The sequence below is a fragment of the Rhipicephalus sanguineus genome, chromosome 9 (genome assembly GCF_013339695.2).
Source record: "Rhipicephalus sanguineus isolate Rsan-2018 chromosome 9, BIME_Rsan_1.4, whole genome shotgun sequence".
Lineage (NCBI taxonomy): Eukaryota > Metazoa > Arthropoda > Arachnida > Ixodida > Ixodidae > Rhipicephalus > Rhipicephalus sanguineus.
In genome coordinates this window covers 113,341,830-113,352,546 of record NC_051184.2, presented here as the reverse complement: position 1 = coordinate 113,352,546, position 10,717 = coordinate 113,341,830, and the positions used below count along the sequence as shown (strand labels likewise).

General features: G+C 47.3%; 1 protein-coding gene across 2 annotated transcripts; it reads left to right on the top strand.

The window, feature by feature from the left end:
* The first annotated feature begins 1,021 nt into the window (after nt 1-1,021).
* On the top strand, nt 1,022-3,798 carry LOC119406048 (uncharacterized). Of its 2 annotated transcripts, XM_037672897.2 has the most exons (4): nt 1,022-1,168; nt 1,652-1,751; nt 2,382-2,569; nt 3,200-3,798. In XM_037672897.2, exons 1-4 carry the CDS (start codon nt 1,049-1,051, stop codon nt 3,701-3,703), a joined length of 912 nt encoding a protein of 303 aa, XP_037528825.2. In that variant the 5' UTR covers nt 1,022-1,048; the 3' UTR covers nt 3,704-3,798. The 2 variants fall into 2 exon arrangements, with proteins under 2 accessions (XP_037528825.2, XP_037528824.1); XM_037672896.2 differs by lacking the exon at nt 1,022-1,168 and having other exon boundaries at nt 1,385-1,751.
* The last annotated feature ends 6,919 nt before the right edge of the window (nt 3,799-10,717 follow it).

Below are 10,717 nucleotides of genomic sequence, written 5' to 3'. Positions count from 1 at the left end.
GAGGCTAGAAAAGTGTTCGCTTCGTTCAAGTTTGAGCCAGGAGAGGACACAACCGATGTAACCCTTATAATTAAAAAATTTGAAGACTTCTACCAGCCCGCGAAGAACCTCACTTACCACGAGTTTTGCTTCGGCTCCCGAGACCAAAAAGATGACGAAAGCTTCAATGACTGGCTTGTCGAATTGCGAACGCTAGCCCAACACTGCGATTTTGGAGACTTAGAAGAGCGCATGCTTCGTAGCCGCATCATACTCGGTATCCGGGACAAGGGACTGCAAAAGAAGTTAATTTCTGAAAACCCCTCTTACCAAAGAGTAGTCGAAATCTGTCGCATCCAAGAGCAAGGCGAGGAGCAGTTTCGACAGATACGTGGCACCACTGAAGGCGCTGAAACTGCAGCCGTAAATGCGTTGGCCAGAGTAACAAAGCCATGTAACGAATGTGGCTACAAAGTTCACCGCGGCAGCCGCTGCCCAGCAACAGGAAAAGCGTGCAAGAAATGCGGAGGATTGAATCATTTCGCCCAAGCATGCTCACAGTCATCCTTCTTGCACAGCGAAGATGCAAAGCGCAGGGAAATACGAGAGCTACATGTTGACGAAAGGTCAGATTTTTTTCTGGACGCTTTAACTGTGAACGCACTCGCTAGCGACCAGTGGACCGCGACAGTTTCCATTGAAGGCCGTCCGATGGTCTGCAAACTTGATACTGGGGCAAACTGTTGTGCGATTTCAAAGGAAGATGTTTTGTCGCTTCCGAGAAAGACTCGTGAAGCCTGCCGAGCCACGTTAACGAGTTTTTTCGGCCACAGAACGACTGCGCAGTTTAAAGTAAAGTTGTCGCTATCCGTGAACAATAAACAGCACGATGAAACCTTCTTCGTCATTGAGCAAAACGTGCCGGTGACCCTCAGCGGAGCAGCAGCAGAAAGCCTTGGCTTGATTTATCGCGTTGATAGCGTCGAGACGCAGTAACTCTACCCGGCGGCTCAGCCCTTCACCGATGTTTTCACAGGATTGGGACAGCTGAAAAATTTTTGAGTACGAAATGAAGCTCAAACCCGGCGCCGTCGGTGTTGTTGTGCCAGCCAGAAGGGTTCCGGTCGCCATTGAAGAAAAAGTAAAGGCCGAACTTCAACGCATGGAGGAGCACAACGTCATAACCAAGGTAACCGAACCAACAGAATGGTCAAGCTATATGGTAGCCGTAGTTAAAGGTGATAAAGTAAGAATTTGTCTCGACCCGACGGAGCTTAACAAGGTTATTCTGCGGGAACACTACCCTATGCCTGTTCTAGAAGAGGTCGCGCAACGACTAGCTGGAGCTAAATATTTTTCTACCTTGGACGCAACATCCGGGTTCTGGCAGATAAAACTTTCTGACAGCAGCTCCAGATTGTGCACAATGAGCACGCCCTACGGGCGCTATCGGTTTATCCGCATGCCTTTTGGAATTGCTTCCGCCCCGGAAATATTTCAAGCAGCCATGCACCGCCTCTTGGAGGGCCTGTCTGGAGTAGCGGTTGTAATGGACGACATATTTGTCTGGGGCACAACGAAGGAAGAACATGACAACAACTTGACCGGGGTGCTTGCACGCTGCCGTGAGCACAACCTCCGTCTGAACTCACAGAAATGTGTCTTTTTGCAGGAGCAAGTTCGCTACTTGGGACACGTTTTCACCACGCAAGGACTGAGCCTGGGACCCGATCGCGTCCAAGCCATTTTGGACATGCCAGCGCCAAGTAACAGTAAGGAATTGAAAGTCTTCCTCGGAACGATGAATTACGTGCAGCGCTTCATTCCTCGAATGTCTGTACTCACCTCACCACTTAGAACATTGCTGCGCAAAGATATTGCCTGGGTCTGGACAGAAAAAGAGCAATGCAGCTTCAATGAGCTGCGCCAAGCCTTAGTAACAGAGCCAGTGCTTGCTTACTTCGATCCGAAAAAGCCAGTCACCCTCTCTGTTGACGCCAGCCACATGGGCGTTGGCGCCGTTCTGATACAAGACGGCCGCACTATCGCTTTCTCGTCTAGATCGCTCAGCGATGCTCAAACGAGGTACGCGCAGATCGAAAAGGAAGCTCTGGCGATTGTGCATGGCTGCGAAAAATTTCACGACTATATTTTCGGCCAATCTGAGGTTACGGTGGAAACCGACCATCGTCCGTTGGTGCCAATTTTCAGTAAACCACTTCACCAGTGCCCACTTAGACTGCAACGAATGCGACTGACATTGCAGCGATACGCCATTAATCTACTGTACAAGCCAGGAAAAGAGCTGTTTTTGGCTGATGCGCTCTCTCGTTTCCCAAGCAAGGCGTTATTGACGGAAGAAACCGAGCGCTTCAATGTTAACGTCATTGCCCTTGTTCCAGCTTCTGAGCGTCGCCTCGAGGAACTACGTGTGGCAACCGCCAAGGATCCTGCTCTGTCGACCATCCGATCCTATGCCGAGACTGACTGGCCGGAAAACAAAGAGGACGTCCCAGCATGTGCCAGGCCATTTTGGGCGTATCGAGAAGAGATGCATACACAAGATGGCCTCGTCTTTCGCAGCAACAAGGTAACCGTACCAAGCGCTAAGAGAGCTGAAATCCTTCGGCTTCTTCATCTGGCCCACTCGGGGGCGGAAAAGGTGAAAATTCGGGCTAGGAGTGTCATGTTTTGGCCATCCATGTCGAGTGACATTGACCAGGTTGCAGCATCATGCAAAGTTTGCCAGGCTCACCAAAAGCAAAACACTAAGATGCCTCTACTGTCGCATGATGTCCCCAGTCTGCCATGGGAAATGGTTGGCATGGACTTATTCCATCACGGTGGTAAAGAGTTTGCCTTAATTGTAGACTTCTACTCCATTTATTTTGAAATAAAGGAGTTTCGATACACAACAGCCCGGCACTTGAAGGAGTGGTGCGCGAAAGTTTTCTCTGTCCACGGCTTACCAGTGAAGCTCTGTAGTGACAACGGGCCCACTTTTAGTAGCCAAGAGTTCCGTGAATTTCAGCATGAACTAGGAGTCACCCAAGTGACGTCAAGCCCTTATCACCCTCGCGCAAATGGCATGGCCGAAAGGGCAGTTCAAGAAGCGAAAACGCTGCTGAAGAAGTGTTCGTATAACAGCCCAGACTTCCATTTAGCTCTGCTTGAGTTGCGCAATACTCCACGTGATGCTATTCTGATGTCACCTGTGCAGAGGCTGATGGGTCGACAGACGAGAACACTGCTCCCGGTTCCCTCCTGCCACCTGAAGCCGGCACCATTGCCCAGCAGGAAGGTGCACTCCCGTCTCCAGGAGATTCGCCACAAGCAGAAGGTCTACTACAATCGAGGTGCTCGGGACCTGCGCGCCCTCTCACCGGGTCAGAGGGCCTCGTTGTACGACACGCACACACGGACGTGGTCCCCGGTCGTTGTGCTGGGATCAGCGGGAGCTCCACGCTCCGTACTGGTAAAAACAGAAGATGGCCGAGAAATGCGACGCACACGGGAACATCTCCGGGAGGTTCCAGAGCTACCATGCCCCGACACTACCACAACTCCTTCCTCAGGCTTGCCAGGCTCGGGACCCGTTCCAGAGCCGCCACTACCACGGAGAAGCACTCGGGAACGTCGCGAGCCTCGTCGGTACCCCATGCCAGAGCGACCTATATTGCCCCAAGGAAAGGAAGATGTAACCGAGTTGGCACGGCCGCGATAGCGAGCGCAAGCTGTCGCTCCTACGTAAGCGTGACGTCACCCGCCTGGCCTACTTAAACTCGTCACTATAGGCAATAAACGTTGTTCGACCCATGACATCGTCTCGTACACAAAACTCAAGGATTTTGTCTATGGCTATATATAGGCCTTATTTATAGAGTAAATTAGCAAGCGAAACGTCTGTTTTCGATGCGCGTGCTTTGGAAGGAGCTAGATTAAGAAAACGACAAGGAAACACCGTCACGAAAAAAAAACAATAAACTGCGAGGGGAAGTAGCAATCAATAGGGCGGCAATATCGCAAAGTATTTTCAATACTGGCCGGAATTTGAACATAATTCAGGTTGCTTCTTGAGTTATATTTTCGAAATAATGAAACAGCGAAATACGTTCGAAGCTTTTTGTAAGTGACCCACTGCAAGGGAAGCATTCTTTGGTGTCGAAACTTGTCGGACGCGTAATGTGTCGGCCATAGAGTTTCATACAATACCCTAGAGAGGAAACTGGCGCTGCGATCGTTCAACCACCATGGGAATGATGGGAAGTACAGGCTTCGGAATGGATTGCGTTAGCTAGCGAATCGTCTACGGATCTTTTTCTACAGTTTCAGTTTCGTTCTTTGCGAGACGTGGGCAGTGGGGTGCGTTGCAAAGCACTCAAGCAGTGCTTTTGTTGATCACAGAGGCTGAAGACCGCTAGGTTTCTTGGTTTGCGGCCCCGTTACAGCTTCACGGGTTGTATTTGACAGTTTTAACAAAGCGTCGTGCACTCACCGCTGCGCATAGATGTAGCGTCCCATGCCAGTGCAGGAAGTTGCATAGAGTTCACGTTTGTTTGATAAGCGCGTCTAACCAAAACTCGTTCAAATCAGTTGCAAAACGACGGCGAAGCTAAGTAGACGCACCGTCGCGCTCCTCTGACTTGACTTCACAACAAAACGAGAGATGCGTTGGAGGCAGACCACTTGAACAGACGCACGTGGCATCGCAGCAGACGATACGTTAAGTGTTTCTCACTCAATACAGTACTGTTATTTCCATAAATAGATAATGCGTACTTTCGAGGGAAAAACAAGCGTGTTTCTTTTCAAGTGTTGTACAAAAATAATTCATTATTTGGTGATGCCAAATCTGGAACACAATTGCAGAGCAATGCATACCCTGGTGGTTAAATTTGTCCAGGTTTCAGTTCCCTCTCACGGTCACGCAAACTTTTTCCAATAAGTTTTACATACAAAAGAACGAAGCAAGTTTTAATTGGAATTAACTTCATATCCCTTTGTTCTACACTCGGCAAACAAGCGTTGCGAATCTCAAGAACCTAATCCATCCGAAGCAAATCCGAAGCCTGTACTTCCCATCATTCCCATGGTGGTTGAAGCGCGTCTCAAGGAGCCCGCGTAGACACTAGCGCCAGATTCCCCTCTAGGTATTATTGTAAGAAACTCTATGGTGTCGGCATTTGTTGCCGTGCTTCGGCAAATTGGAGTTTGATAATATGGAGGGTTAGGTATTGAAACGATAAAACAAAAATGTGAATAATATGAAATACGATCAAAGAATCCACAGAGGTTGCCATTAAATTTGTCGTTTGTTTGGATTCCTCCAGGTGCCGCGCCCCACAGCAGTCGTCAGTGCAAACGCATGCGGCTTGAATTGACAGTTTTGCGTGGATTCACAACATTCGATACTGATAAACGTGCTAGGCTTTACCACGCTGTGGGATGATTGTGATTGCGTTCTTTGAGGACGGTATATACTTCAACAATTAATTGGGCTTCGCTTACTCGCACATTGCTGCCAACAATATGGGCCATGAAAAACAGAGACAGAGAGAGAGATTCATTGTGGTAGAAAAGCTGAGTGGTCGATCTTAACGTTCTCACTTGCTATACTCCGCTTTGGAGAATGATCAGAGGCATACAGAGAGACGAAAGCAGAAGGTATTTTCTATGGAGATCAAAGTGGCCATGAAAAACAAAAAGTTTGCAACTAATGACGCCTGTCATAAAAAGTCGTGTTTTGCGGTATTTGTAACGCTGAACAACTTTTGAGCTTCGTGCTTAGAGAGTTTAGATCAGGGTTCTCAAATTTACCTCAGCCAGCGTGCCGCAGTCACGCAATTTAGTCCCACAAGGGCCGGGACAGGAAAGAAGATAGGAGTGGTAGGGGAGGGGGTTAGTCCGTACAGATTGTCAGCAAACGTTACCATTTTAATCGAAATTTTTCCAATAGCTCACATACGAGTCATTTCTGGAGGAGATTTGGCGCCAGGAATCCGAAAGCACGTCGATACCTATCGCCAAAATGACTAAAATCTCGACGCAGATTCTGATATGTGTCTTTCATTTTACGGTTATATTTCAACGTATGTTGACCACATGCGGTGCGTAACAAAAACAATGCTTTAGACCAGTTATACCTGTGTAACTCACGAACATACCTATTTGAGAATAATAAATAGGTATATATGGGACGGAGACAGCCATGTGCGGGCCACGGGCCGCATGCTGCCGGCGGGCCAAATGTTTGAGACCCCTGGTTTAGATGGTGTACACATATCTATCCTACTTAGCGACACTGTTTCTTTATAAACTTTTGAAGCGAAGACAGCGTCTCGCGGAAATAGGCGCGAATTTTTGCCGGGTGAGAGTGCATCGGAACTCATACAATGTCATTTTGGATGCCACTGCGTCACAGCACTATGCCATGTCTTATCCGCTAACGAGACGCAAACATACAACAATAAAATGTCCACCATAAAACCTTTGTCCGTACGATGGTCATCTGTTAACAACTTACATGTCCTAAGGCTGAAGGTATACACAGTCCATGACGCGACGCACTTCAGACGTTTGGAGATGAAGCTTCTACCATCGGCGTAATGCTACAGAACTGTTAATGACGAGTTAAACAGGCTTTTGTCGCCGTGGATGGGAAAACGAAAAAAGCGAAGTCATCAATAATGCCCGGGCTATTCAGTCTTTCATATCTTAAAGCAAAAAGTCGCACTGCGGGAACAAGGACATAAGAAGGGAGGAACCGACGACACAAAGCCACACAAAGTGCGCTTTGTGTCGTCGGTTCCTCCCTTCTTATGCCCTTGTTCCCGTAGTACGCCTTTTTGCTTTAATAGTGTTCTCTCTGATATGATTCGACCGTCCCAACTTGGAGCAATATACTCATCCAGGGATCTGGGGAAAAGTGACCCTTTATGATAAGCCCCGCGGGCTCACTCGACACAAAATTATCGTAATGTAAGCTATTTAAATAATCCTCTGTCAAGTTTCCCTTAGGTCTATTCATGCTGTCTGCATCTTCCTCCCGAGTCTCCGGTGCCTGCAAAGGCCGGTCAACTGGATGGCAGACGGTGGGAAAGGACGGATAGATGGAAAGCGACGTGGGCTGGCGGTGAGCCGAAAATTATAGAATCTGTAATTCAGCAGGATCGACACAGCGTAGCACCACCGCAAGGTATGGGTTGAGTGTCTGGCTTTGCGCTTGAGATATATCGAGTCTTTTAGTCTAGACCTGTTAAAAGATAGATAAGATTAGGAACTGCTTAGAAAATGTGGCTGTCATCTCAGCGCATAGCAGCACTCCGGGATGATCTGAGCAAGCTACGATAAGCAGGTTAGCTCAGGTTATTCGGTGGACGCATCTAAAAAATTGTTGCGGGAGTGTTTTGGGATGTTCGAGACAATAGAAACATGAAGGAGGAGCAGCAGAAAGGTAGATAGGGATGTTGGCCACGTGGTACTGTTTGTGTGTTTAAGCGTTTGGTCTGTGCTGTTGGATTTGCCAGGCTTCAATACTTCTAGACCTTGAATTGAAACGCTGGTGGGTTTGTGTTTTGTCAGACCTGAGCCAAATGAAAGTAGTCGCTGCGGCTCTGTGTCTCCAGACAAATCAAAGTACTCCGTTCATGCTTCTGGCCGCACACCAATGTTCTCGCATCCTTATTTGTGGCACGTGCGTGAATTCCACAGTGACCAAGTTCCAGAGTGCATTGAACAGCGGTGTGAAGTACGGGCTAAGCTATACAAAACAACTGGTGATCGAAAGTTCCTTTCAACGCCTTCTTTTTTTTTCGGGGCGAAGAACCTTAGTGTCTCGGCGTGTCGGAGGGCATCGTCGTCTTCTGTCCATTTGCCTAAGCACTAGAGAGGGCGCCACCGCCTCAGCGCTCGCCATGTGGCGAGCGAATGTGAACAGCGCGCGTTGACTATGGAAATGCTCTTTCTAGATGAACGCTGAACTACCTGCTCGCAAGAAACGAGAACGCGCCCTCGCACGCGAGAGACAACGGCGACACAGACGTCTGATAGCTAGTTTCTAGAGTGAAAAAACCAACCGCTCGCGCTACAAAACCGTTCACCGGCCACCCCGCATATATAGGCACTGTGTCTTCACTGGCGATGTAGTGCCAGTGTGTGTTTACTCTTGTGCGAAGCTTAACAATACAGATTTGCAGCGTGCGCGTTAGTTAAATGTGGACTGCGGGTCTCTGTGTCTAAATTTTCTTCTGTCTCTCATTGCCATTAGCAGTGATTTTGCTGTGGGAAACACCGGCTTCGCCCCTCCACAGGATTTTTTAACCCTTAGAAAATTTTTCAAGCGGATGATGGAAACCAGTCAATTGTCTCTCGTCGCATTCTTCTGTGGCCTTCGTTGTAGAAGAAATGCATCAGGTACTTCAGGAACCATAGCGTACACTAGCGAACCATAGCCGGTGACACTTTTGTTGAAAGAAGTGCAGTTTCTCTAAGTTTTCTCTAAGGCTTTCTGCATTGTATCCTTCCTTTGCGAAAACCACTTCTAAGATTTTTAGATGCGAAGCAGCTTTTGCGCTGGGCGTTGTCCGTAGTTCCATTGGCGACCGACCGCTTTCTAAAACCTACCATAATCATCTGTAACATACTGAGCGCGCGCTCGCGCCAAGAAGTCTTCTTCGTCTTGTTCTTCGACCGCATTGATGATGATACGTGCAGATCATTTTAGGGGCCCGGGATCCGTAAGTTGTCCTAGCTTGGCGTAACGCAGACAAAACCCTGGTGGGCTGGCACGCGCTAACGCGTTCGGGCGTGTGTAAGGGGCTGGGTAAGACGCTGTGGCCTCTCCCCCTTACGCTCTCTCAGCAATAACGTGATGGCGTCGGGAAATGAGATTCTGCAGACGCGCGATGAACCCGCGTGGCGTGCTCCAAGAAGACTTCGGGACGAGTAACAGCAACAGCAACTACAGTGAATTCATGGCGTGCTCCACATGCAAGGATGGGTTAACATCGGGCAAGGTGCCCGTGATGAACGGAACTTTAAGTCGACCCACGCGCTCCTTCGCATCCCCACATGGTTCCCTTTAGTGTGAGATGGTGAAATGTTTTTGAAGAAGTGCTCTTACACATTGTTTGACTCAGCTGCTTCATGGTTGTACCTGAACAAGAGAGCGAATAAAGTTTTATTCTGAGCAAGCGTAGTGTGCGCCCTACATGAACGCCCTCCCTATTTCATGTAGCCGTCGTCCATAAACGAGCAATTATTTTATTCCGCTGCACATATAAATTCCGAAGTAACTTTCAAATGAAATACTGCTAATAAAAAGTAGTCGTGGTGTACCTGTTCTTCTTGCTTTATAAGCCTAAAATATGGAGTACCTATAATATCTTGCCAACTTTGTTCACTTCAATAATAAATGCAAGCGTCGTGCAAGCACTTGAAATCCATTGCTTAGAAATTTGTGAGAAAGTTCTCTTTTCACCACCTGCATAGCACCGGTTTCGTTCAGTACTGACAAAATAAACTCTTTCGCTGTGACCAATGTTGATACGAAGCTAAGCAGTCCGCGCATTTATCGGTCTGCCGCGCTGTTGTGTATACATGAAGTGAATTTCGAAGATAACGAAGACCAGGTGGTCTATATTTCCGGCGCCCTCATTTATCGTTAATTATTTATTTAATGCTTTTATTTAACTCACTCTTTCTCTTCCTTTTTCTCTGTCTCTTTAGCATTCAATTGGGAAACCGCAAAGACAAATAATATTTTCGCTTACCTAAAATTGACTCTTTAGAATTATCCTTTGTTTTTCCACTCACACATCCTACTGCCGCACGATTCGTGGCCGATCCCCCGTGGTGGGTTGTGCAATTCCTCTAGGATCAATCAATCAATCAATCAATCCAGTACGGCGTCTCACAATCATGTCCTGGTTTTGGGACGTCAAACAATAATGATCATCACCGCTATCAACGATAGCATTTTGAAAGAACTGAGCCGTTTCATACGCAGAGTTCCACTGGGAACCTTTATGAAAACGTTAAGGCACATGATAAAAGAAGGAGTCACTTTTATGAGAGTACGTCAAAGAAGTTTGAAATCTTGCATTCGCAATTCCATTTTGTTTGCACGTAGGCACTTGCTTTTTTTCTCGCACTAGCGTCAGCCTTTAGGCGGGAAACAAATGCTTCGCTATCTAAGCAGTTTTCACAATGTTCCCCCAGCATTTGTATAGTGATGACAGCTGGTCATACATCTTCTCGTACGCACGCATGTCTATAACTTTGGTAGGGACGATAATATTGATTAATATTAATCGATTAATGGATGCAAAAAGCCCAGCAACACGCTTATTCATCACGGAAGCCCGCCTTTCGTCAAATGGATTCTATTGTTCGAACCTTTTTGATTATACAATTTACAAGCATGCAAAGCAGCGACGCCAACATTTTCAAATCTTACTAGAATGCTGAGGAAGAGCTACGAGTTTGATGCGGCCGCGAGTGCATGATGGGCGAGTGACAGCGACGTTCAAGTGTCGAACTGCTTGTTCGACACTAGAGTGTTGACTATTAGTTCGACTATTTCATGTCACATCAAGTAAAGTTCGCAGTGTGGTTTTACGTTTTGTTAGGTTTTATATCAGATGGTATTATCCCCTTTACTCATCTTAAGTACATCTGTTATTTAATAAATGGTAAAGCAAATAATATTATTGATCAATTAATCCGTTAGGCACTTCCG

Coding starts and splice junctions, on each gene's coding strand:
- LOC119406048 (XM_037672896.2), top strand. CDS start 1,406: ATGAGCACGCCCTACGGGCGCTATCGGTTTATCCGCATGCCTTTTGGA. Junction 1,752..2,381: donor CATGCCAGCGCCAAGTAACA/GTAAGGAATTGA, acceptor CCCTTGTTCCAG/CTTCTGAGCGTCGCCTCGAG. Junction 2,570..3,199: donor TCGTCTTTCGCAGCAACAAG/GTAACCGTACCA, acceptor TCACCTGTGCAG/AGGCTGATGGGTCGACAGAC.